The sequence below is a fragment of the Nomia melanderi genome, chromosome 6, assembly GCF_051020985.1.
Source record: "Nomia melanderi isolate GNS246 chromosome 6, iyNomMela1, whole genome shotgun sequence".
Lineage (NCBI taxonomy): Eukaryota > Metazoa > Arthropoda > Insecta > Hymenoptera > Halictidae > Nomia > Nomia melanderi.
Genome location: NC_135004.1, coordinates 18,067,018 through 18,094,870, shown reverse-complemented (window position 1 = coordinate 18,094,870; position 27,853 = coordinate 18,067,018). Strand labels below are relative to the sequence as shown.

Sequence of the window (27,853 nt, the reverse complement as noted above, 5' to 3'; positions counted from 1 at the left end):
GAGACATCGCGAGGCCACGAACGCCGTGGTTACAGTCACGCCGCCGGTCCAACAGCAACGAGGACTTCGCTTATTCCTCTGCCGCCATTTGATGATGGCCGGTCTCGCACGGTGGTTGCATGACGCTCTTTAGAACAAAGTCATTATTATTAGTTTCGCGACATTTCTTTGTTGAAGATCGGCAAGTCCAGTTCTATGTTAAAAGATCCTATTTATCAATGGTCACAGTACTGTCTGCGACAGTGGTTTTCAGAAGCTCAGAGATACGGCAAAAATACCCCAGTTTCGTTTGTTTCCTATTGCCGGAAATTATTAACACGGTAATTTGCGTGATTTATCAGTTTATACGTCGGGATAGGACTTTTGTGCATTCACTTATTAAACCTACATTTTACTCTGCTTTATTTCATTTTCGCTGAAATAGTATCCAGCTAGCCGTGGTACTCGCATATTCGGAGAAACTGAAACGTTTGATAAACGTATGGGTAAATTACGATACCATTGTGGTAAGAATCATATATTTTATCGTTTATTTCCATTATATTCTACACTAATAATAATACACGGTATTCCTGCTAGAAATGATCGTTGAAATGTCTACATTATGTAATGCTATCGAATTATCGTTGCAGTAATGAGAATTCCTTGAGATGCCTTTATTTCTCTCTTTCATAATATTCATTATAATCTATTAATTTCGATAAAAAAGATTCGTCGTAGTGAACGATTATAGTGGAAACGGTATTTAGCATGCAACGCTTGTATCTTTTAAATAGATTAGTCTTTAGAACCGTAGAAGAACCCTTGGTACTTGAAAATATTTCACCGTACAGTTAGCAAATTTATTAAAATCATGAATGAGCACGGTCAACCGATTCAGTGTTACTAAAATGGCCTACGCCTCGTACTACTTAAGGCGGACTAAATTCATTTTACTCTCCTAGCGTTTTTTTCTTTTTTTTCTTCTATTTATTCAGTCGCTAAAATTCATACATCGTACACATCCGTTTGTCATACGGACGAGTACTTTCTCTTTGTTAATATCACAACAAATCGTTACATTGTCTGGTCAGATTGATGATCAACCTATTCGCTGTACGCGTGGTACATTCGTTTCCCCTGAAACGAAGGCCTACCCATTGCACGCACTATAAAAACTGTAATGAGTCGCGTTTGCCGAATTGTATTTACCGAGTCAAGAGTGTCAAAAGGGGATGTTGTTACAAGATGGCCAGGGATTCTCTCGATCGACAGGTTAAAAGGAAGAATGCATAGAAGGTGGGGAGAATGCGTTGCGCAGAACGTCCTCTTCTCGAGAAAGAGAATCCGACTCGTGTGGATAGGTGCGAACGGCACGCGACCCATCACACGCATATATTGTGCGTGAACTTGCTTCCATCTCCCTTTTCCTACACCTTTCTTCCTTCCTCTTCGGACCTCTTGCTCTTTCCCTCGGTCATGAGTTTGGCGTGCGCGAGCGCGCGCGCGCGCGAGTCTCCACTATGGTGTCAGATACAGGGAATTGTGTGAAGAAAGAGGTGAACACGGGAGGAGAGGGAGTATTGGAAATGGGACGGGAACTGGATGACGGCGTGGCAGCAGCTACCTAGCCATGTCAGTGACAGCGGCTCTTTGTCGAGTGTTACTTATCCCGCGTTGTTTCCTTCCGACAACGTAATCTCGACTTTTTTGAGGATCCATCACTTCATTTTTTTCGAAACCTAATGTATGCTTCTTTATAGGATTCTCTTTCTCGATTGCCGAGCGTTCCTAATCACGAATTATTCGCCGAAGATTCTTCGTTTCGATGCACGCCAGATGTAATCTACCGATTCTTTGCTTGTTCCGAATAGATCTTTTTTTCTTGGATTATTAACAGTTTTTTTCTTCTTCTGGGATTTGCCATTGGACTATGCGCAGTAGCTAAAGAGATCATCGCTGAAGTGACAGAGACGCTGAGACCATTCTATTTTGACAGGGTAGAAAACAAGTCACAAAAATCTGTTGATAGTTTTTATCCGAGTGTTACGTAATTACTTGCTGACCAAAACGTTTTAGTGTTACAATACCGTGTTTGCTATCGCCGCCTTTTCGCTTGTAATTTCTGTTCAGTTTGATTTTGGCATCGAGACACAGACGGGTTGTCGTAATATCTTTTCGTTATTGTTTCGTATCGGAAGAAAAGTCGGTGACTACGAGATTACGGTATCTAACAAAACTGCGCACCGATCGCGTATACTTCTATGACCGAGTGGAAATAAAAATATCCGTGAAGGGTGCATTGACCGATCTCTAACACAAGCCAATACGTTAATCTGCTTAAAAATCCGCTTGAAAGAAGAAACTTGCATCAGCGCGTATTCTGTTCTGCATTTTGATCATTACAAATCCGAGTGAGCTATTTTCACGTATTCTTTGACTCACTGATATCACAGTTGTTGTCTGTCATGATAACGAACGCAGTTTTCGTAATCTCACTCGGCGATACGATATAATTCCCTACGGTATTATTTGTAATAATTATAAGTTCGATCCGGTATTCATTTTAACGGACATATAGGTAGGAAACAATAAATTTAATCATGTACAAGGAGAATTAGATATCGGTACTTAAGGAATGAAATACAAAGTGTGTTTTATTTAAGGGTAAATTCACGAGAAATGGATCCAATTATTTAATACTTTTCATTCATTTTTAATAGGATAATGCAGGAAGATCATACTTTTAATTATTAGGGTAATCGTTAGTGTTCGTGACTTAGGACCCCTGAAGGTGAAGAACGTTGCGTTGTTTTGTAAAAATTAAACATTTTTTTCCCTAATTATAATACTAAGTAACAACGATTGTGGATCGAATATTCTATTATGAATAATTCGAATTTTCAAAGTAAGGTTACTTCAACGTATTAAATTGCGATAATGTCATTTAAGAAGGTATCAGAAAAAGGAAATAGAAATCGGATAACAAATTAAGGGAATCATTATTATGAATTAAAAAGACAAAGTCAATTGTAGTAAATCGTATAAAACTTTAATTATTCTAAAAAGACAAATGTATAACAACTTCATCAATCGTTCCATCGATTTTCCATCGTAAATCAGAGTCTAGCTATATTTGAATATGAGGCTAGAGCCACCCAGACTATATTTTTTATGTAATGCGGGCGTACAATTATCTCAAGTGTGTATTTATCATCATGGCTAATGATAGAAAAATGAATTATTTAACAAACTTCTAATAACGAATAAAGGAGAAGGAAATAAAATTTAATACGAGAGTAAAGTTAATTAATATTCGTTAAGCAAAGAAATATGAAATTGGAAGTATGATTTCTTGAAAGCATATTTTATCATCTAATAACAAAATAACCGAGTTTCTATTTATTAAAATTCAAATTGTAGTATGATGTAGTTCAAGGACTATGTAATTATAGCGCAATTTACATACGTTTCTTTATTTACATAATTATTCATGTAAAGTAATATGGTATATAAAAGTAATTGAATAACATCTCACAAAACCATAGTTATTGTTCGAAAAACGGATTCTTTCTTCGGTTAATGAAGAATTATACTTGAATTTAAAGTTTTTACAAATTTTTATTTTTATGTTTCATAGGTCTTTAACAATATTAATCTAAAATATACAAACAAGTAGAACTACGTTTTTATTAGGGTAAAGAACCGTTTTTAACGAAACAACAAAAATCAAAACTATCCATTAATAAATATTTTATAAACATGCCCACCAAGAATATCTTATGCACAATTTGAAATTAAACCAATATTGAAACTTAAATATTTGATGTTTAAAATACATAGTTATTACACTACACAAAAGGGGTGGGACAAATTAAGTACAAATGAGTGAAGGGACTGGTTTGAAAGGGACAATAGTTTACTATAAACAAAGATTGATATGAACTTTTGGTGTTGTGTTGTATAGTAATAATAATGTACCCAAACCTGTACCTTACAAACTGTCTACTCGCTCTTCTGGAATAATAGAAAATACATTTGGTTAACAATACATAACAATATCCAGAATTGATCGCATACAAGATTCCTGTTGATCAATATCTGCAATAATTAATATATGATTACTTCAAATTTTTTAATCATATTATTTAACAAAAGAAGTATAACAATATAGCTTGATATGAAGTAATATTTCTTGTATAATATGTATATAGGTGTACAATAATTTGTAATTATATAAAGTAAAATGTTTTAAATTTGGTCAAACACTTAATCTTTGCTTTAATGTGAGCAAACTTTTTTTTTATACAAATTAGTATCATAAACGCATTAAAAAATATCTATTTTTATTGTTCAGAGAATAAAAATGAATAAAATATAAATGCTTGCAAACAACGTAATCCCTTATCGTGTACTGATTATATGGAAATGCAATCCGCGTTTCAATAACTTTAATTAAAATTTAAATTTCATTATAGTATTATTATATAAGAATACAAAATATTAATAAATGTAAACAATCATAAAATGGGTTATAAATATTTCTGGTTAATAGGAATGATATAGAAAAACTCTGGCATATCTAAACTGAAAATATTTTTTGCAATTAAAATCATTCAAATGTAAATATTTGATTCAAGTATACATAATATTTATATAAATTACAGTACACTGGTTTTTACCTTTGCATTAATTGACAGCTTAGTGAAAACTGTAATACAATTTTATTTCTCACAATTAAAACAGTCTAATTTCGTTCAATTATGAATACCTTTTTGCATTAACAACGCTTTTATTATACAATTAATAAATAGTACTCTCTCTCTAACAACATAGTTTAAAAACACGCATTTCAAGAAAACATCAAATTAATATATTTGTTGGAACCAACGCGAATTATAAATTAATTTATTATAAAAACCATATCTAATTAAATTATTGTTCAAATATTTTTAATTGCACAAAATAATTAAGATATTAGAAGAATGCAAGCGTTTTAAAGTTACATAACATATGTTTACATGTGTTCAAATAAATGCAAGCTTGTTACTTTGTACAAATTTAAAACAGATTTTATAAATAACTGAACAAGTGATTTGTCGTCTTACAAACAATACCATGAACATTAATAAGTTTTAAGTAGTCCCCAGTTTTAAACAATATCATTTTGTAAAATCGTATTAAAATGTAGTGTAAGACTTACCGAATATGTCGCACTTTCTATTCATATAAAAAAGACTAGTAAACCTGTCACTCTTTGTAGACTTTGCAATTGAATTTTAATGTAATCTTGTATAAAAAAACATTTGTATAATCGGGACTTTCAGGCTTAATTTATATCTGTATATGATGTTTTTAATAAGTATTGTTCGCAATGAATTTCCTCCAAAAATAGAACCTACATAAAAATTGGGTTGGAATTTTTGATAGATGGTATTATCTCGTTTTCTATAAGCTTAATGTCTTTATATGGAGAAATGTTGTATGCTGTTGTCATACAAGTACACAGAGTACTGCATCAACTTAATATTAAACTTTAAATGCGTGTCATATATGACACCATTCCATTAAACTTTATGGGTATCAATACATATATCATATGTACCCAATATTATGTGGCAAAACGTTAATGGTAGCATAAACAAAAATTTTGAATAATGGAATATAGCTTAAATTTGTCTTAAGCCTACAGCCAGTTTTAAAGATCTGTAAGAAACTTTTTGTACATATATAAGAACATTATACCATACAAGTATCCATATTCTTCGGCAAGTTGGATATTCAAAAAAACTTTTCTCATATAACACAGCATTTGAACATGATACATACTTCTAACTTGATCAAAAGATACCACTTCGCCTTTTATATTAATATCATTACTATGTAATAAAATATCCAGTTGAATGTTCTGGAATATATTTATGAGTCACAATTTTAATAGTTTCTTCAGCAATGGTGTGTGCGCAATATCCTCTTTAGATTGTTTTGTAATTGATGTACCATCAAGTGGTCAATCATTTTTGGACTTTGTTTCACTATCCTGATTATCAGACTTTGTCTCGCCCTCTTGTTGTTCCAGTTTTGATTCAGCCTCCTGTTGACTACCTTCATCTTCTTCATCTGAATAATTTGTAGGTGCTTCACCAGGTTTCAACAGTTTACCCACATAATCGTACCTTTCTAAAATAACAAATAATGTGCTTTACTTTAGTTCTCTAAATAGCAATAACATCCTACTGTATACACATTATAAATATTGATATTGCTTTTTATATCATATATATTTAATGTGAAAAGAAACATTACTGTTTCACATCTATTTAAACACGGTAACATACCTTGAAATTGTTCATCCCATTCTTTGACAGAATTCATTTCTCTGGTATTCAAATCACTGAGATCATCATATTCTTCTTTTACCGCTAATGAAAATGTTGCCAGGCCTCTAGTGGCATCTCTTCCACCAAACACTTCATATGGACCACCTAATATAAAAGCAATTCACGCGTAAAGTATAAGAATATTACAATTAATATTACTTTAATGTTTTAGTACTTTATTTAATGAATTCTTTACTAAATATACAAGTCTTATAACAAATTGTAAAAACCAAAAATTCACACTGTTTTATGTATTTATAATGTACACAAATATCTAACGTTAAATGCCCGTTGTCTAATCAAGTTTCAAAACCGATTACCTCGATCCCGTGATGCTTGCAAAACTTATTTCTGCATAATCTTCGAGTTCAGTGATAAGCGGCGCTCGACGACAATATGAATAAAGTAAAAAGCGAGCAAGAACTCAGGAAAAGAAGTTATAATTACATATCGAATGCATGTGTACATCAAATAAAAAACGTTGCGCGACCTATGATGTAAATGAGAAAAAAGTGGTTCAAGACCTACCAGGGCCATAAAAGAGAGCGGCACGGGTGCAATCATAAATATTTCCATTGACAGCAACTAATATTCGTCCGTCTGGTCCCGTACCGTTGTATTGTTTTAGTTCTTGCACGGTAAAATCGCGTCGTAACTTAGGCAATGTCTTTAATTCTTGCACAGGAACTTTTCTCTTCATCTTAACAATTTTGTAAACCAATATGCTGATTACACTTACAAGGACAAGATTTATCGGGTTTCTTATGATTTCGGAGATAAGACATGAAATGAATTGGTGATTTTTTTCAATAAATTGGTCGATAGTAGAGGTGGAACCCGGCGAGCCATCCTTTTCCGCCATTTTGACCACCAGTTTATGAGTTTGCCAAAAAATACGATGCTCTTTATCACCCGCTGCCCGTTAACTTTATTTTCTACGCGCGATCAAACCTTCCGAAAGAAACTTAGAATGATTCCTCGAGCGAACGGAACAATAATTTCCGCGATGTACGCTGAAGCAACTTGCGCGCAATCTCGACCATGTACTACTGACGTACCGGCACTGGCCGCACTCGGGCACCTACAGCGATCAGAATATATAGGGTGTTTAAAACTTGTAGTACGGCAAAAAAGAAGTGGTAACTATAATACAATGGAGGAAAGGGTTCGAAAAGATTGGAGAACTTTCTAATAGGATAGTTAATATCGAGATTAATTACTTAAATCTAAAGCGCAATTAAAACTGAAGTCAAATCAACTTGTATTATTCTCGGCATCTATTCTTTTTTTATGTATACTGTATATGAATAATAATTATTCAATCCAATATAAAAGTTATAAAGAAAAGAGACCAAAGGTGAAACACTATTTTTGTGCTCGGATTGTTTTGCGCGGAAGCATCTTTTTTTTTGAAAAACGCTGTATGTTTAACTCTACACACACGCACAGAAGCGTTTAATTCTTTTACTCGCTCGGTGGCATACTTTAAAAGTAAAACAATTTTACTTTTCGTATTCCGTGTTAATATATGCATATATCTGTATTATAGGAATTGTAATGTTAATAATTCTGGTAAATTTGTAGTAATCAACGGAATGTTTTATTATATTATTACGATTATCGTTGAAGCAAATGTCAAATTTAGGTCACATATACTTAGATTTCGATAATGATAACGTATTTTATCAATTTGCGACGGCTATGATGTAACGAAAATTTAAATTTATGTTATAACATGCACATGCAAAAACATTTTAAGGATATGCTACATTCAAATGTACGAATTAACATTGGTTTTCATGATAATTTATAATACCATTAGAAATTCGATTTCGCGTTAGTAGGGGAAATTAGTCGGATTTAATCGAATGAATTTAATTAAATTAACCATTTCTATAGTTGTAAAGGGCCTGTATAACAAAATTACTTTGTATCATGTGCGTAGCAGTTTTCTTGTTTCTTAATAAATTTAAGCGTGTCATCATTTGATTTCAGTTTTTCAAAGTCATGCCGTGCTGTCATACTTTATGTATATGTAGTGTAAGTTCGTGTGCTGGAATCTTGATAAGTTTAGCGTGTAACTGAAGTTTATCGTGTTAGATGTCGCTTTTATCCCATATAACGGTTTCATGAATTTGTAGAATTATTTAAATTTATATATAATTTTTCCTATTCGTCGTAACTTGGCGTCTTATACGTGTCTCGAACGAGAAATTATTCAGTAACGAAAATTGATAATCAAATGAATTCATTTGATATAAAAGTTACGAAACAAGTCGTTTTGCGCAGTGTGTTATGTCAATAATACATTTGATGATAATAAATTGATTAATGCAGATATGATAGCGGTGGCAGAATTGAGTCAATGGATAATTGCTTGAGACTAGTTTATTGAAGATACTATCTACATATTACACTCGTATATATGAGCATTAGTTGACTTGTACACGATGCTCTTTTATCCATAGAATATCTCACGGATAATCTATAGAATTATCTAGTAAGCTACTTGTACTTAATTGCGTTGTACTTATATTGGACGGCACTGTTTCATGAAGATAATTCAATACTTACATTGTAGGCACTTGTACTGAATTATACCTATCTAGTTTGTATAAAATGCATGTCGTATTTTCATAAGGAAAAGACCAAGATATGAAACACAACAAGTTTTTTTTTTGAACTGGTTATAAATAAAAGTAAAAGCGATTTAGTTTACGCCGACGCTTTTTCATCTTGGAAATCCAGATAAGGTCGAATATTTAGAGTAGATGAGACCATGTTAACATCTACTTTCTCTGTACACATTGGACACACTCCTTCAGTTTCAATTATCCTAATATAGTAAAACAAATAGATATAGCTATATTTTGAAATGATTGTATATTTAAAACAAGAAACGTATACCTTAAAAATTCGCTTTTTATGGCAGGGAAATCACATTGGGGACACGTTGTAAAGTCATGTTCAACGATATGTCGTCCCTAGAAATGATACTGTAATTAAGCAAGAGATACATTAAACAAGTGCAATAAAAAATTTGATAAGAAACTAACTGTAGCTATACAGAAAGGTATTGTGTTCTTGCATTTATCACAGGTAATCTCAGTCTCTGGAAGTTTACTCTTGCAATAAGGACATGGAGTTGAAGGCTCATCTTCAATTTCATTATCTTTTGATTTCGGCGGTTTCCTAACGATTGCTTCAATTTTTTTACTATACTTAGCATCAATTTGGTTTCTATATTCGGGGCGCATTAACATAGCAGCGAAATTAAATGCTGCATTCTTCAGTCCTGCTCTTTGACATTCTATGACAGTAGAAGTCAAGATTGGAACAATATCTAAAATAATATTATTACTATTATTACTTTATACTTTTGCACACAGTATAATGTATCTAATTCTTTGTTTACTAACGTGATGGGAACTTCGATATGTTGTTGGCTACCCTTATCAACATACGAGCGCCGCGTAGGTGATCACTTTTCTTTACATGAAGTCTAACCAGAATGTACGAATGTAAAAGTCGCAAATTATTTTGCATTTCTAATGGTATAGTAATCTTATTTCTTTTCAATTCCTGGTACATACTAAACAATACATCGTGTGCATTCCTGTAATTTCCTGTTAAAAAATGTTTGTCATATGACACATGCAATTCTGAAAAATTGTATGTTACACGCACGTAAATTAAAAACAAACCATTAATTTGTTCTTCATTCGCTATGATAATCGCTGTTTTTGCAGCATCCCTGTATTGTTTTCGGGCCATATACAATCGAAACAGGTACTTTGGATCCTATAAAGTTATAACGATACGATTAGACAATTTTTATATACCCGCGTAGTTGAAAGATATTTAATTACCTTTGGTAATCCGTCTCCACCCAATAAGAAGTCTATTAACTGATTTGCTAGTTTATCATCTTTCGAAGAAGCAACTGTATCAATGGCTAATGTTAAAACCTCATTTTCGTCTGTCATTAATTGAGCAGCTTTCAACAAATGCCGTAACGCTTTCTGATATTCTTTCGCATGAAAATAATATTTCCCGGCTAAGAGATTATTTTTCTGAGATTCAAAATGCATAGCGAGACTCCTAAAATCTTCCTTTCGTGCATTATCATCGTCGATTGTATTTATTAAGATTTCTCCATATAGTTCCATCTTTCCGTGTTGATTAGCTAACTGGAAAGCTTCGTCGTGACAATTTGACAAAATCAAAAACTTGATCGCTGAATTATAGTCATTCATTTTTTGGAAATATTTTGCTACCATTTTGGCGCCTTCCACACTTTTTGTTTGTTGCACTATTTCAACACTTCGTGCTGCAAATTTAAAGTTATGGATGTATATTTCAAGAATCATTCTTTTGAATCTATTAAACGATTAATAAGTTGGTTACCAGGGTTATTCAAATGATCCAGATTAATCCTAATTATATTTTCAAAATCTTTCGCAGTTTCGTACGCTTTAGCCGCTTCTTCGTATTTCCCTTCACTTTCCTTGGCTTTAGCATACTGTATGTTAATTTTGGCAGATGATATTTGCGGCAAAAGTTGCCCCACTTTTTGCCAATTCTTTAGTTTTATGTACGCAGACGCTGCTTTATCAAAATACTCGGCTTTCTCATATAAGAGTGCAGCTTCATTGAATTGCTATAAAAGTAGGAACATTGATGTAAGAGTTAAAACGTGTATACAGTATACACGTACCTTCATTGACTCTAGTATTTCTGCACATTCCTTTCGCAATTGTCTTGAACTTTCGTTGTCTACCGCTATGCTCACACCTTTTCTACTATCGCCGCATCTGATAGACATTCTGGCAATACCAGCAAGGCACAAAAAACGATGATGTGGATTATATACGGCTGTATTTAATGCATTAGAATCTACCAATCCACGTTCATAATTTGATAGTGCTTTTGGATAATTTCCCCTGTAGAAACCGCTTTTGTTAATCAAGTTATACTAAGTATATACATTATACGCGAGAAACTCTTACGTAAATTCCAGTTGTTGGGCATATTCTCTAGCAATATAAGGAATTTCATCAGCTTTTAGTCTCTGTGCTAAGTTCAGTGCTTGTTCCCATTGCATTAAATCCCTTCTTAAATATAGCGCTTGCACTGGTTCCGAAGATTGTAAGAAAAATTTTTCTGCTTGATTATAATCGCCAAGTAAAATACACGCATGGCCAGACAGTAATGACAGTTCATCTATATTTTCCATATTTTGTAATGCCCATACCATCGAGGCGTCTTCTATATGCCGATAAACACGTATTGCTACGGGTCAAAATAACTGTTCAGTAATTAAACATCGATCAAATTTATAAGTTTCATAGGGATATTTACCAAAATCAATATTCAAATTTGCAATTGAGCTCTCTCCTAATTTCAGCCAAGAGTCTTTCTCGTTGATCTTCTCGCAAGTATTCCATGCTTGTTGAAATCTGAAGCATAAGCAGCATTTTGATTTTGTTCAAATAAAATTGAACAAATAAAATTTTTACCTTCTGCATAAAATTTGATTCTCTAAAATTTGTTTCAGCTTTTCCGATTCTACGATATTTCCCGCGTCTTCGTGAGAGGACAACGTAATTTGAATTAATTTGTTGCTTATTGAACTTAACGTCAATTCACCAGAATACATTAATAATGGTAATGCATCGGACAGTAGCTTTGTCGAATTTATCTTTTCAATTTTTGTACCTATATAAAAAATGGTTTAAGAACATTTTTTAAAGTACTTATATTAAACTCTTTATTAGGAACTCACCTTCGATAAAATATTTTATGAATATATACGTTATAATGATATTTTTATTGTATACAGTGAATATATTGCGTTCTAAAATATTTTGATCCCATAATATTCCCTCTATGTAATCCGGACAATCGGGAATTTGTAAAACAATCTCGTGCATAGGATTGTACATATAAGCATCGGATTTGTTATCTATAAAACACAATTGTGTTCCATTTGCATCTAAATATATTTCCTTTATACCATTGCTGTGTAGATGCTCGGTACATTGATTAAAAAGTTCCAAGCAAAAGTAAACTATATGACCCATCTGAATAAATAATAAATCCAAGTTCACAACATTTAAGCCTGCATGTTTTTTAGTAGTTCATTTAAATTAGTGTTATGTAACTCACATCATTGGCATAAACCAAGAAATCCGAACTAAGGGCATGGCACGTTATTCTGCAATCTGAGGTATTTAAATCTGGGAACATTTTTGTGTCTTTCCTCTCCTTGGTTAGCGATTGGTCAACTTTAATCTATAATAACAATGCGTTACCACGTGTTCCATCTATTAGCAACCTGTAGTAGTAAACTTATATTTGACTTAGTGTACTTGTTACCGAATGCAACTGCAATTTCCCATCAAATAAAACTGAAACGTAGGTTTCGTTTAATCGTATGCTATCGATAGTTGCAAGATAATCCCTTTCAAAGTGCACTGTAGTATCATATGGTGTTTCAGATATGTCCCAAAACAGTGCTCTATTATTTAAACCAACTGCTACATGCATTGGACCTATTGCTAATACTGATGGTTCTATTATAGTGTTAATTATTACAGGTTCTGGCTTTTCCTGTTGAGCAGATTTGTATACATCTATATCTTGTGTACAGCCTACACTTTATAATATGTGTACACATATATGTATACCTACCTTATCTAATGTGTAAAGATGCACTGCTACTTCAGTTAAACTGGTAAGCAAAGCAATCTTATTTCCACAAACACTGAATAATTTTGGAATTTGTATTAAATAGACTAATACATTTCCAGTATAAGTAACAGCTGCTATCATGGATCCATCAGTAGACCATTCAACCTTGCTAATTCCTGTTTCATTGCTCACTGTAATTAACTTTTCAGTTTCTTCTAAATTTTGTAGACTATGTATCTTTATAATGTTTCCACCACATGTTACAATTTTTCCTACTGCTTGACTTATTGTTAAATCTGTTAATGAATCTTTATAATTCTTAACTTGAAATAGTTCTTGACCCACTTCTTTAATGTGTGTAGATATTGCTGTGAAATATCCAGTTTCGAAGCCAACTAAGATATAACCGTCCCCATACCTAAAAACAGCTTATTTGTAAAGAGGTACAGCATCATTTATATTGATCCATTGTGTATAACTTTACCATTTATATGTAACAATAGGACCATAGCGTTTTTGAAAAGCCAATTCAATGGGGTTTTCTGGATCCGAAATATTATATAAGAATAAAGTGGTCTTACTAATGACAAGAGACACCTAATAAATGATAACAGATTAATATCTTGTATACGTATAGCTGTATTCTGTGTATTAAGTTAAGATAGGATAGTACCGTATTTTCACCCCCAATTCTATGATCCATCTTCATTTCATTAAACTGAATGTCTGATGGATCACCTTGGAGAGGAATTTCACGGCGTGTATCTCCATCACTTGTACTAATAGTTAAAACCTTATCTTCACTGGCAAGAGCTAGAAGTCCTTCATAAGACCAAGCACCGCATGTTATACGTCTTTTATGTTTTCCCAGAATTGGAGTTCGTCTATTAATTAATTAATTAATAACTTAATGTGTCTACTTCCTAAGCAATAAGTAATAATGTTCCAAGAATCAGAAAATTATGCATACTTGGCATTTATGTGATCATAAAGAACCAGGTTCCCCTTTTGTGTCCCTACAGCTAATAAGCAGGTCCTTTTTGCCCACATTATACATGTTAGGGTATCCCTTACACCAGCATCTATTTGTGATCTCTTTCCTGTTGTTGCATCCCATAATATGATAGTGGTAGAATTTTGTGATATAACAGCTAACAGATCTCCATCAGAGTCCCATCCAAATCCAGTACATAGACCAGATATCTGAATACGTTCTTGCAAGTTACCTTGTCTATCAAAAATAGCAACCGAAGAATCATAACCAGTGGTTGCTAAATGTGTGCTATTACCAGGCCGCCAAGAGATAAATACTGTACCAGAACCATGCGGTTGATACAACTGATATAGAACCTGTGATTAAACATTTGACAGCTTAATAAATGCTAGTGTCAAATGAATGTCTTTCCTTTGTATTCGAAGTTTATCAGACGCAGGCATAGAGTATAATTTCATAATTTTACCACTTATGATAATTTAATAAGAAAGGTGAGAAATATTTCTTTGTAGCAATTTTATTAACACATAACCTACCTTTTCAGTCGACATATTTTTAAGGGTAAGATTTTTTAGCAATACAATCGTGATGGCTAAACGCCTAATCGCATAGAGGAATGTTGCGACGGCGCATAGTTGAAGTATTGATTCATTAGCTTCTGTTTTTCACGTACATTGTTGTATCTGCCTTGTCTGCCATATTGTTTATATTTACGGAGTTTTTCCGATCAATTTCAAAATTGTTTGACGCCTTGTTGCGATCGGTAAATGACAGATAGCGCCACTTACTGATACCTACGTGTTTTTTCCAACGACATTATGATGGCGCTGGCGCGATGTTCAATTACATCGTCTAATTTATTTACTAGACCATTAACGATTTACGATATCTCTATCTTAATTTCCCGGTGATAGTTGGAACAATCACAATGGTAAGAAAAAATTCAATCGAATATGTTGTTAAAACAGGGCAGAGAACACTAATGAGTTAACAAGTAGAACGACCATACAAATATAATAAAAGACGAATCGAAACAATTAGCGTTCAATTAACGGAATTGAATGTCAGTTTCTCCAGCGAATAAATAAAACAAGAAATACCGAAAGAGCACGGGTGAACAGAAATTGTCTCGTTATAAAACACAAACCGGGGTAATAAAGAATACGAGAATCTGAGGCGACGAGTAAGGACCAATGTGTAGAGTAAATTATGTCGTCGTTATTTGAACATGATCGGTTATTATTTATCGTCGAAAAATTGCACGTATCTTGCAACTCGTGATACAGTAATTATAGTACAAAAGGTACTAACGATAATCGCAGGATGATCTATGATAGTAACTAAGAATGAAAGGAGATGCATTGAACGTCGAGCAATGACTAAAACGTGTGTACAAGGATTTTTAGATGTAAAACAAAAAAAAAAAGAAAAGAAAAACTAAAATTTCAAAAGTTCAGTCTGACGGACATAGCGAGTTACATTCGACGCTCTCGGACAACGATGTATACCATTTTCGCGTGGTAATGAACGCGCGTGCTGAGCGACTTATGGGATCGGGGCGGGTTGTAGCTCTTCTTGAAATAAATAACGAGAGAAAAATAAAAACAGAAACAAGAAAATAAAGAACAAAATGAAAAAGAATTCATTTTCTACGACACCGTAGAATCAAAGTGTCAGCTACACCGAAAGCCGGAATTCAAAATGCTGCAACGTATTCGTTGTGTCTGGATAACGAATGTTTATTCAAAGCTATCCATCATGTAACTTTATAAATTCACTCGGTTCCGTCCGGTACTTTAAATCTTCTACATTCTGCCGTCGGGAACGTCACGCATAGCGCTCTCGTTCCGGAAGAAATAATTAATGCAAGTGCAGCTACGCGAAACTTTTCTTTTGGAGCCAGCTATATGGTATAAAATATTCTACTATCTCGTTTCCCGAGATATAAACGTTCCTCAGCCGTGAATCGGACTGTGTTTTTCGAATAACGTTCTCGAAGTGTCGAAAATTTCTGTGCACGGGACACCTCAAAGTACACGCAGCGGCGGAAAGGAAGAGACGCGGAACGTGGAATAAGGTTCCCCCGGCCGCGAGTCTTCGTTCGCGAATTTTTCAGACGCGTCGCCGGAGATTTGAAGAAGCAAATGAACCCGTTACGAAGACGACGCGTTCGGTTCTCAGTCTTTGGAAGAATAAAGAGCGCGCGAACGTCCAAGATTGGAATATTTCGAAACTCGAGATCCGAATGGATTAACGTTATTCCACATTTCCCCGTTCTTTCACAGACGATCGCGCGGCGTGGGTCGCATTGTCGCGCGCTTTGGGCCGTCCCGCGGATCGGTTAGATTTTCGAGTGTATCAGTAAAGCGGCGGAGAAGAAACAGACGAAAATTCTGATCGGATGTCACGGAGCGTACACGGAACGGTTTTTCTTCTGAAACGCGTGCAGCGCCGGCTGTTCCATAAATTTTGATACATTGACACGCTACTATAATTAGTTTTGGCAGGAATGTAGTTAACTATAGGTATCGCTTCCTTTCCTCGTTCGCCTACGTACTGTGCGCGACACAGTGAACTAAACGTGAACAACAACAACAACATCTCCCGGGGAAACACGGCCGAGCCGTGCGCCGCGATCGATGCGAACGTTGCGGAATAACGTGCACGCGTAAATCAGCATAAATCGGCGATAATACAAGACCGTTCGTCGAGATCGCAAACAAACATAGAATTCTATTCTGAAACGGTTTTATTATTACACGAGCCGTTGTAATGCGTACAATATTGCTTTACTGACCCGAATCAACCAGTCGATCGTCAAAGTTCACTTTCTTTTCCTTCCTCGTCATCTTCTCGTTTCTTCATCACCCCTTCTTTCTTCCTTGTTGTTTCTTCTTCTCGTTCCTCTACTTCATCCTCTTCTTCTTCTTCTTCTCGGTCTTCTTCTTCATCTTCTTCTTCCTCTTCGTTCTTACTTGAAACCGATATACACACGCGTCGGCGGCGATCCTCCGCGTTCTACCGATCGTAAAACAAACAATAAAATATCTAAGGAACATTCAATACTTATCTTTATATGATTCCCTTCGACTCGGAAACTGTTCGCCCCGCCACGCTGCGCCGCGGAGCAAGCGTGCCGGTGACTTTTAATTATCATTACTTCGCTGTGTCTGTATATGAATATGCATTTTTTTTGTTTTGTTTGTTTGTTTAAACTTGAAAAGGCATAGAAACAATAATTAGGAAGGACGTCGCGTTTTCTTTTTTGCATGGATGAGTCGCTTATAGATCTATCGCGGTGATCGTAAATGTGATGATAGCAATCATTCCATCGTTATAGATTAATTCAAATACATAGCAATGTTGTGTCCGGTATATACAGTATGTAGCACTGTCACCAAGAGCCGCGAGATCTTTCGTCGTTCGTTCATTCGTTCGTTCGTTCGTTCGTTCGTTCGTTCGTCGACGAGTTTCTGTATAAAAGCCGCCGCGACACGACGCACGCTATATACAAAAAGGATTAAATCAACACGACCGATACCTGACGATTGCGGGTGAACAAACTCCGACTCGTAATTTTCCCTAAAACACGAATTCTGATTTACGAACTGGTTTGCCGTTTTGCAAAACGAACGTTCTATCTCGATTTTGACTTTAGCATTTACCTTTCACTTCACTCGCCGTGACAGAACACCGACACGCACGTGATCAACGCGGCAATCGCCCGTTCGCGAAACATCGACGGCATCTCGCGGCTCCCGTGAGCCCGATTCTCGAATGGAAGGAATACGATTTCTATCTTACAAGCTGAATAATGTTGGTGCGTTAACGTAGTAGTACAGTGCGTCGCTATTAACGCGATTACGAGCTTAGTGATAAATTCATACTCGTCGTTGCGCTATTTACTCGTTATTACAAACTAGAAACAATCTCTAATGACTTTGCGAGTAGAACTTTGTAATTAGGCTCTTGAGCAGTGTCTAGACACGAGAGACAGAGACAGGGGGACAGAGAAAGAAAGGGAGAGAGAAATCTAGAAACGGAATCGAACTGAAACCACGCGCGCTTCGCTGGCTAACCAACAACCGATCGGGACTCGGCATTTTCGTTCACATGGAAAATACCAAACCGGCGGTGTCGGCGAAATTTTCGAATTTCGGATTCGGTTGTCTCGATCCCGAAACTCGTCGAAAATGCCGAGAGAAATTAGTTACTACTGTTCCGCTTGGAAAGGGTAGACAAGGGTGGACGAGAGAACTCGATGGCTTCTTGGGGATGGTTGGAAAGATCGTTTACATGTAAAAGTATTAAACACGCGTCGTATCTCGATAGAAACATGAAAAAACAAACCCCGACACGCGCTACACACTCGCTCGCTAGCTTTCGCACCCCGTACACGCATAAAGGACAATCGCTTTCACTCCGGTTCTCCCCTAAAATTTACGAGTTACGGTGCCGCTTCGTGGATCTTCATCTCGATCACCCCTCATAGGCCATTCTGCGAGACGGCTACGGGACTTCGACTAATTGCTGCGGCCTTGTACGATTCGTATTTTCTACTATGTTTTACGGTAAAAACTCGCTGAATATCCCTCGGTTCGCTGACGCGGACACGCGGCCAAGCGGTGCGAGCGAATATCCGGCCGCTCGGTTCCGGGCCGAGGCGACGCGCCTCGTTCGCACCTTACAAAACACCCTCGGCAGCGAGAACGCATTTTCTTTTTTTTTTTTATTGTTTCATCGGTGAAAAATTTATTGCAAAAATCGTGTTCGCGCTTATGCGTGTGTGCACGTGTATCTGTGTGTCTGCGTGTGTCCGTGCACGCGTGTGCGCAGCGCGTCCGCGTTCGACCGTGAACCATTGTCTCTCGGACTGTTGAAGGTGCGAAAAAATGTTTGCGCGGAAGTTACGTTCTACGAGTGGCTAACGGTTTACGGAGGAATTCCTCTCGTATCATTGATTTCATCATCTACGCCCTGAATCGTGTCTACAACGAACGCATAGCTTCTCCTCGCGAGCTCAGAGTTGAAATAAATTGCAAGCCGATCAATTAACAACACAAAAACGAACCTCTGTCGGATGTTCGCGGATACCCTGACTTCTAAGCGAATTTCTCGCTGCCACCTTGAACGCTTCGAAAGACAAGAATTCAAAGACGCGAGCACGCTGTTCACGCGCGCGTGTTCCGTGTGGGCGGCCAGGTTCCCGTCACCGTGGCGACCGAGTCTTCCGATCGAATCCCAAACGCGACGAGACGGGAACCCGTCGTGTCCGGATCGCGCGACGATCTCGGCTGGAGGGGTCGGTTAAATACGAAGAGAGATTAAATTGACTCTGGGCGATCGACGATCGCGCGGATTTCGAAATATCGTGTCCCGGTGACGCAGTTCACCCCGAGATCGTTCACTGGTTGTGCAACCGTCCGCCGGAAGCTTTCACTTGGTTGTTGGTAACTTTCGGTATCGCGCCGATGATCTTCACGCGGTTCTGTTGCTGCTGCTGCTGCTGCTGCTGCTGCGGCGGCTGCGGCGATTGTTGCTTGTTGTCGCAGAACTGGGGCGGGGGCGCGAACACCATCTCGTCCGGGTTGCCGGCTGAGGTGCCGGCGTTGAACTCCGGCGGCGGTGGCACGAACAGATCGTTGCTCTGCTCCTCGGCGTCCGCCTCGATCGGAGGCGGCAGCTGAGCAAGGCTCACCGCGTGTCTGGTCAGTAATCCGCTGCCGCCGTAGCTGGTCCTCTTCGTGTTCGGCTCCTTCTCGGTGACCGTCAGAACCGTCGCCGGGTGCTGGGCAGCTTCGTTCGCTAAATTCCTCGCGGCCGTGTCGTCGAAACCGGTCGGCGGGCCGACCGGTACATCCTGATCGGAGCTGACTCCGCTCGAGCTGTTGTCGCCGTCCTCGGCGAGCGAGCCGGTCTGCTGCAGCAGGAAGTCGTTGGGATGGCTTTTCGACGACTTCAGCTGCGTCCGGACTTTCTGGATCTCGTCGACGCTGAACGAGTGCGGCAACGAACTGCTGCCGGACGAGCTCGAGCCGGAAGTGTTCGAGTTGCCCGAGGTTTCTCTGGTCGACTCCAGCTTCTCCCGCGCCGCGGCTTTCTCTAGCTCCTTCGCGATCTCCGATTCGCCGTCGTCGTCGGTCTCCTCTTCGCCTTCGTCGTTCTCCGACTCGGACAGACTGTAGTCCGGCTCCGGGATCGGCGGCGCCGTGGCCGGCACGTTCGTCCCGGTGTTGTTCGACAGCGACGAGAGGTTCGTGATGGACGCGCTGGTCGCGATACCCTTCTTCTTTCGCTCCCTGATCCCGGCGGTGCTGTGGCTTCTGTTCGTCTTTAACGGTTGCGCGTACTGGTTGTTCGCCGACTGGCTGCTGTTCACCTGGTTGTTCGCGGCGACCGTGTTGTTCGCGTTCTGCTGGTTGTTCAGGGGTTTGAACGTCGTGTTGTTCGTGGTGCGCAGGCTGTGGGACTTTCTAACGTGGCAGCGGGTCGTGTGCGCCGGCAAGCTGCGGGAACGGTACCCTACCGTCTTCATGTCCTCCGGCGAAGCGTACAGCTTCGCGCTGTTCGATGGCCGGAAACTTGACATCACGCCGTAACCACCGTCCGTTGACGCGGCTGCCAGTTCTGCAAGACGAGGAGTTACTCATTGCGATATGAGGAGCTTCCGTACTGTCTGATCTAGTCTAACAGTTCAGTAGCTTTTCACAACTGTTCGACATTTTCCGATGAAATATATACGTGCTTTGAAACTAGTTAACGAGAAAACATACGCTATTTTAATGTTACATATATGTAAGACTTTCTAATTTCGCTACGTCGAATATCAAATGCTGTCCGAGCGCAAAGGGTTAATAGACTCGCGCACGGTTTACCGCGACGTTTCGAGAGCGCCGTACCTTTGACTTGCTGTATGTGAGCCATGTTATCGTACACTGAAGCCGGTGTAACCACGTCCGGCACGTTGGCGCCTACGTTCACTTTGACGACTTGGCCGACCGGCGGAGGTGGCGGCGGATGGTTCGGTGGTGGAAGTCCGTTTCTGCCGTTCATCGCGTTCACGTCCTCCTGGCTCCTATGCCCTTTCGGCGCTAAAATCGACGACTGCACCTGCACGTTCAGATCCGGCGTGCTATGGAAATCTCTGTGCAGGTCGGAGCCACCGCCCAATCCTCCGAAGAAACGCACTCTCGAGTTTGACTGTAAATAGAGAAGCCATTGAATAGGGGCGGACGGTCCGGGATTGCGCGTCTGCGTTCACGAAGACAACAGCTGGACGCATAGCACTACTATTCTACACGACCATCGGTACGGAAAGCGTTAGAAAGAAGCGGGCTACGGTCAAGACTTGACTTTTTACTCGTTAAGTAAGGTATTTTAAGAACGGAAAAAGTATCGATTGTTAAACGCGAACGATTCGATGCTCTAACATTCGACGAAACTGCGGCTGGTATTCCCGATCAAGTCGTAAACAATGGTACTAACGATCCTGGCAAATTACGAAACAGTATATCGCCGTGCAATAAGTGAATTACGCTCGATCCCGAGCAATTGTTGAGTTTAATGACAATGCGGATTGTGCAGGAGATTAACGGTAAACACGGTGTCTTTGACCGATATATAGACGGTAAAAAGGAAAACGGAAGTTATTTATGACTCAACCGAATACTTCTGTGTCGACACGGTTCAGGTAGTCGTGTAAAATAACTGCGCCCGGTGAACGTGTTAGGAAATTCTGATTCACCGTCGCGCGCACCAGTACAACCCGCGTTAACATCTACGAGTACATACATCTAAACAGCGTATAATTACAACAGACAGGTATTCGTGGAAAGAGAAAGGTGTCCTGTGATTTTAAGGGAGTATACACACCGAGGACTAAAAGAGTTGTTTCGAGAAAAACTTACAGGCATTGTTCTCGTTGTTTGTCTGGTGTCTTTACGATCCTAAATTGCCACATCGAGAACAGCGTGTAAATTGACAAATAGATGTGCAAAATCTATAGTACGTTCAATTGTGCGGTATACGATGCAACGAAAAATGCGGTGAACTTCTTAAAAGAATACAATCTCTATCGGATACGTCGACCATCGAACGTTTACGTTACAAACGAAGAAGCTCAATCGGTAATCTATAAATCGGTAAAACAGTCTTGAATCGCCCAGCCGCGAAGCGCGTTTAAAAGTCAGCAAATTATCCCCAGAAACTTGGCAAACTACCGGGAAAAGATACGTTTGATGCGTCGATGTTCCAAGATGCAACGTAAAAATGCGAAAGGTCTTTGATTCCTTTAATCGTCCGGATGTACATCGTCCCCTGAAACCGCAGCGGTAAAAGAACCTACGCGGCTCGAGTCGTACGTCGCATGGTTCCAAAATCGAAAACCGGCAAGCATGTCGGGCTCCCGTGTTTTCAAAGCCGTGAACAGCGAGCCGCGTGCGTGGCCGTAAATCCCCGTATTACCGCGAGAACGTTCGGTACCGTTGAAGCGTTCAGAGACACTTCTCTCGTGCGCGGGCGGTGCAAACAGCGGCGCACGATCGCGCACGATAAAATCAAGGCGAAAGCGGAGTGATCGAGATGTTCGTTAGACGGATAAACACATCACTGGTTCTGCGAGGCGTGTTCATAAAGCCGAAGGTGATACCCGATGCCCTTTCGAGCATCGGATTTTCATTAGCAAATGACTTAGTCACCTGGAATCATGCAAGTCACGGACGCGCTAGAAACAAAGTATTTTCGATCAGTAATATAAGTCGTCCTCGTCGTCTCTCTCGTACCAGGAACGCCCCTTGGCGTACACTCGTGCCGGCTTGCGAGAAAACTACAACACACATGCGTGAAAACAGCCACCATCGCTCCGCAGCATGCATCGTCGCGGAGCTTTATTAGTCGTCGCTAGACTGCGAATATTTATGGCTCTCTCCGTGGTACATATAGCACTGTTTATTGTTCCCCGAGAAATCGATGTTGCTCCGGATCTTTGGAATTAGCCGTTTCGGAATGGACAATTAGGTTTCATAATTGCGTCGATCGAAATCGAACGTTAATAAACTCCAATACGCGTCAGAGTGACGCGTGTCGCGAAGTTACCGTTGAATCTGACGCTTGTACGGTTAGTTGACTGAAAACTCGATGAAGTTTAACCCCCTGTTACACGTGGACCTACGCGCGACATCGGCTATTCGCGTCTTGGTTCTTTCCTTGTTTTCTGTCTAATTAAAACTGCTCAGCCACTGGTCGCCTTTCGTCTCCGTGTTTACGCTCTCGTGTCCCGCGGCACGTGTAACGAAGGGTTGCTATCGATCTCTTTAAACGGCTCTCTACGGAAACAGAAATTCGCATAAACTTCCGCAGCGTAGTTACCACTGAGAAACCCTGTGAAACCCTCTTGCACCGTGTATCGAGAACCAACCGGCTAAAGAGAATTAACGGGGAGGGTGGTCGAGTAAATTAAAACAGGTTTGCCAGAGTGGATAATCGAGACAAGCGTCGTAGAGCAAGGGAGCTCGATGTAACGAGATACGGTGTACCCAAGAAAATCGGTTGTTAGTAAAAAGAATTAACCTCTTAACTGTCGGGCCCGCGACGCTCGCGGTTCAGTCAAATATGCGGACATGTAAACGATCTATAAACTGAAACTCTTTATCGGTAACACAGGTGGTAACGTTCGGGAACGGGAACTACTTTTCTATTCTAGTCCGCGTTGCGCGGCGAAGCAATTAACCGGTTTAGAAGCGATTTCCTCAATTGAATTCGACAGTTAAGGGGTCAAAGACTTCGAAGGGTTACGATAATCCTCGCTGGAACTCTACAGCTATTACACCAATCTACGCATCAGTCCTGCGGATACCGTGGGCGGAACAGAGCCGAACGATCTACTTGTACAGGCAGACCAAAAGGAACGACGATAATGAGAATCGAATGGAAAATAAACGGGAGGACCGTATTATACACGGAGAGATCGAGTTTGTCGGGTCTCGGGATGCGTGTCTGTGTTTCGTGTGTCCTTACTTTGCCTTTGCGTTTCATTTCCGCTACGCTCGCGTATACCCTGCCGGTCTTGGCGGGCGAGGAGGGATGCGACTTGGTAGCTTGACCAGTCTGAAAGTGAGAGCTCATCATGGACGAGCTGTACTGACCACTGGTGCTACCTTGCTGCCGCTGAAATAGTTCCTGGAAGAAAGTAAAGGACAAAGCTTGAAGCCTCGGTGGTGTGTGTTCGTGTTCGTGCAGTCGCCATTCAAAGGAGAACAAGAAGCGCGTGGTTCGCGATCGAGCAACCGATCCGTGCTTCGTGCCTCTCTCTCGGTACCTCCAGTTCCGCGGCAGTGATCCTGCTGGAGGTCGGTCTCGATCGGATACTGGCCGTTCTCGGCTGCACAGGCGTGTTCTGCCCGGTGTTCGGCCCGGTGGATGGCTGCTGGGGAAGGTGTATCGACTCCGCGCTACTCGATTTGGCCCCGGTCGACGTTATCTCGTCGCGATCGTCCCTCTCGCCACCTCCTTCTGCGCTCAGAATAATAACAACGCGATTAATCCAACTACGCAGCAGATCATTGAATGTACGACAAAACTTCTGGCTGAGAAGCGTTGGCGGCGTGTTGATTCCTCTTGTGGGCGAGAAGTCAGGAAGGCAAGGATCTTCCGGTCACGATGTTTCAGCTTCGGTTTTCGAGGCATAGTCATCATTGGTGCGCAGAGATAGCAAGAATAGAAACGAGAATAGATAGACACGTCCAACTTCTCGTCTACAAGAGGAGCCGCTGAATCTTCTCAGCCGGATAATACATCTATATCAGTGCGCCTTCGACGTCTGATAAAGCCAATTGCAATGATGTCGAAGCGTCGGGCAAACTTCTCTAACGGACGCGATTTACAGAAGCCTCGATTTACACGAGACAGGTTAGATCCACATCATACAGATTTCCCTCTGTCTTGTTTAGAGTAAACATTCAATCTTGTTCGCCGGAAACGCGTGTCCAGTTTGAATTGTAGAGGGATTGAACGGGGATCGTACCTAATCCTGCGACCATCGATCTGGCTCGCGCTCGACCAACGCTCAGCGTCGTCTTCGGATCTCTTCGGGGTGGCATAGGCGCCGGCGACCTGCCGAGCGTGCCGCCGATCACCACGTTGTTGTTACCTTTACGCGGCAGGGTGGCGTACTGTCTCTGAATGGGTTGACTAGTTGGCAAAATGGCTGCCGATTGCGAATTCGGTAGGCTGATCACCGGCGAGACCACGGTCATTCTGACCAGCTCGCCGGACTTTCTGATCAGATCGACCACGTGCTCGTGGGAGGCCGTCGTCACGTCCTCGCCGTTGATCTGCGAATTAAGAGAAACCCCGTCGTTACAATTCCACTCGAACATCGTAGATGGTAACGAGCTTATTAGAAACTGTAGTTTCAGCAGATGCTGGAATTTCATTGATCGTGTCTCGAAAGGGATTAACCCTTTGCACTCGAGAGGTGACTTTCGCCATCTGATATTGGGATGAAAAAGCTTTGTTTCTCAATTTACCTGTTTCTCTTTGAATTCATTTAAAAAGAACCATCGTCTTCGTCTAGTTAGAAAATGTTATTGCTAACGAAATACTTTGGAGTGCAAAGGGTTAAAACCTGGTCCGAAGTTTCGATTGCTCGGAGGGTTCAGGGACAGGATGAACATACTTGAATGAGGAAGTCTCCTTTCCGAAGACCAGCCAGATCGGCCACTCCTCCTTGATCGACGTCGTCCAGGTACTGTAAGGCGGGGTACCTGGCCGACGGCGTCAGCTCCATCAAAGGCGAGGTCGCTTTGGCGCCTCGCAACACGAACCCGAAACCTTTTCTTGAGCGGTGCAATACCACGGTGCGGGGCTCCGAAGTCACTCTGTAACATCGTCGGATTGAATAACGGTGTTATCCCGGCGTGTATGAATGGTGGATCGTTTCCGTTACCACTTAAGGCTACGGTGCTCGAGGAAATTAATAGTCGCCCCCATCCCACCACCCTCTGTCTACATTGAAATTTCTACAGACGCAACTGTCACGGGGAAATCGCGGAGCGTTTCGCTCGCGATCACGATATCCCGCCGGGGCACGGAGATAATAACGATAAGTATAATTCGCCTTTACCGCGTGCACGATAATTAAAGTGGTAGCGGAAGAAATAAGGGGACTAGTTCCATTTCATTTAAAGTAAAGATTTAACTACTCGGGGACTGGTGTCGGTGTGTCGATGATATCCAGATTTCCTATCTACAGTAGAAAATTGCGGTGAACGATAGGACGATAGAAAGCGAGTACGGAATTGATCTTTCTCTAGTATCTAACAAACGGTTCGAGTGCCACGGGTCTTTCCAAAAGTCCGGTCGAAAAATGCCAATGCTTTTCTGTTTCCCCTTAAAGATTCTATTTTGAATATTAGTATCTCTCCATTTCTAAGCAGGCAATAAAAAAAATCGAAATAAATAATTGGAAGACTACTAGAGAAACGCGATCGCGCTGCTTGCCACTCGAACGATTAAAACTTTGATCTATAATTTAGCTTCGGTGTATAGTCGGAGCTGAAGCTGCAATTTAGCGGAAAGGCTTAATGCTATTAATTAATATCGAAAATCGATAAAAGAGCCGGTAAATTGAATAAGAAGGACGTTTCGGGGAATGGAGGGTGAAACTGGATAGGACGTTAATGCGATAGTAGAGAGGAGCTACTCACGGTTTCTTCAACCTAGGGGCGGTCGCGAAATACTTATGCTGCGATTCCCTGCGTCCCAGCACTCTGTTCCGCCCGTCCCTGGCCGGCTGCGGGCCCAACGGGATGTTCGTGTGCCGGAGCCTGACTTCCTGCACGCAGTGCGCGGGAAACAGGCCCGTGCCCTGTCCCCGAAGAACACCCTCGAGCAGGCCGCAATCGGTGGCGCCCGTGACTGTTTAAAATAAAGAAACAAAAACGAACACACACGGTTGCCATCAGAGAAAAATTTAACATTTTCCGTTGCCTATAAAAGAGAAACGAACACTGGAATGACACGGGGAACTGCGAGCATGAAACACTGACCCTGGTTAAAAGGTATCTGATCGAATCGAGCGTCATCGTCGAGATCGTGCGATGAGCGTGACAAATGTTTCTGTGCAAAGTGAAGAGAACAGAATGAAACGGTTCGTGTAGTTGCATAAGTATGCGGCGAAAACGTGAAGAACGAGTGATTGTCTTTTATTTACAATACACAGGATAAGAAAGTGAAACACTGTTTCGGGGGGAGACGATCATTTGTACGATTATCATCATAATTTCGCGTCTTTACAGCACATTGGATTGCCTGCGGTACAGTTTAACCCGCAGTCCAGATGTCTTTATTCAGGCTGATCGAGCAGAGGTTTACAAAGTTTCCATAATCTGTACATTCCAGTGAACATCGCAATTAACTTCACATGGTTTCTGTGGCCAATCATTCTTTCGTGTCGCGGTGACTCGCGGAAGACGGAAGGAAACTATCTCCTTCCTGGCAATGCACGCGTACAATTTCTGTCAGCGATCGCGCGAGCAATACCGATCGAAACACTTTCAGTCAGGGACAGTGCTACCGCGAGCGAACGGCAGGATCGATCGATCGTCCGGAGCCAGTACCTTCGAGGATGTCCCCTTGATTGATGCTCAGGTGTCCCAGGATCCCGCTGTTGTAGCTCTCGACGCAAACGACGGTGGTCCCGGGGATCGAGAGGGAATTGGTCGTGTCCGACTGCGAGGTTCCTACGCCGGAACTGTCGCTGATCACGTCGGAGGCTGTGTCGCCGAGACTCTTGTCTAGAAATTCACGG

General features: G+C 40.4%; 3 protein-coding genes and 2 long non-coding RNA genes across 14 annotated transcripts in view; 2 read left to right on the top strand and 3 right to left on the bottom strand.

The window, feature by feature from the left end:
- Positions 1-55: 55 nt before the first annotated feature.
- LOC116430161 (uncharacterized) lies at positions 56-13,076 on the top strand. Its single transcript, XR_004235663.2, has 3 exons — positions 56-320; positions 425-506; positions 12,959-13,076. It is a non-coding gene; the product is annotated as an uncharacterized LOC116430161 (long non-coding RNA).
- Positions 526-3,271, top strand: LOC116430160 (uncharacterized). Its single transcript, XR_004235662.2, has 3 exons — positions 526-1,674; positions 1,743-1,820; positions 1,921-3,271. It is a non-coding gene; the product is annotated as an uncharacterized LOC116430160 (long non-coding RNA).
- Positions 3,581-7,448, bottom strand: MSBP (membrane steroid binding protein). Its single transcript, XM_076368728.1, has 3 exons — positions 6,888-7,448; positions 6,318-6,464; positions 3,581-6,159 (listed from the first exon to the last, which is right to left on the bottom strand). Exons 1-3 carry the CDS (start codon positions 7,219-7,221, stop codon positions 5,990-5,992), a joined length of 651 nt encoding a protein of 216 aa, XP_076224843.1. The 5' UTR covers positions 7,222-7,448; the 3' UTR covers positions 3,581-5,989.
- Oseg6 (intraflagellar transport protein Oseg6) lies at positions 9,048-15,612 on the bottom strand. The gene is made up of 19 exons (XM_031983920.2): positions 14,583-15,612; positions 14,023-14,402; positions 13,726-13,936; positions 13,537-13,649; positions 13,053-13,470; positions 12,738-12,971; positions 12,528-12,653; positions 12,145-12,442; positions 11,879-12,077; positions 11,721-11,818; positions 11,369-11,651; positions 11,077-11,302; positions 10,767-11,019; positions 10,229-10,689; positions 10,064-10,160; positions 9,779-9,985; positions 9,416-9,702; positions 9,267-9,343; positions 9,048-9,195 (listed from the first exon to the last, which is right to left on the bottom strand). Exons 1-19 carry the CDS (start codon positions 14,595-14,597, stop codon positions 9,075-9,077), a joined length of 4,104 nt encoding a protein of 1,367 aa, XP_031839780.1. The 5' UTR covers positions 14,598-15,612; the 3' UTR covers positions 9,048-9,074.
- A 148-nt stretch (positions 15,613-15,760) lies between these two features.
- The window catches only part of Prosap (SH3 and multiple ankyrin repeat domains prosap), a 266,877-nt gene continuing 254,784 nt past the window's right edge, over positions 15,761-27,853 (bottom strand). For 6 of the 10 annotated variants that reach the window (XM_076368719.1, XM_076368724.1, XM_076368720.1 and 3 more), the window contains 9 exons: positions 27,663-27,839; positions 26,751-26,961; positions 25,721-25,922; positions 25,067-25,376; positions 24,362-24,555; positions 24,061-24,222; positions 21,954-21,992; positions 20,946-21,246; positions 15,761-20,673 (listed from right to left, as the gene is read on the bottom strand). In XM_076368719.1, the coding sequence (XP_076224834.1) occupies positions 19,451-20,673; positions 20,946-21,246; positions 21,954-21,992; positions 24,061-24,222; positions 24,362-24,555; positions 25,067-25,376; positions 25,721-25,922; positions 26,751-26,961; positions 27,663-27,839 (2,819 nt within the window). In that variant the 3' untranslated portion in view covers positions 15,761-19,450. The remainder of the gene's footprint in view (positions 20,674-20,945; positions 21,247-21,953; positions 21,993-24,060; positions 24,223-24,361; positions 24,556-25,066; positions 25,377-25,720; positions 25,923-26,750; positions 26,962-27,662; positions 27,840-27,853) is intronic. The other 4 variants (XR_012998868.1, XM_076368725.1, XM_076368727.1 and 1 more) reach the window with 4 other exon arrangements.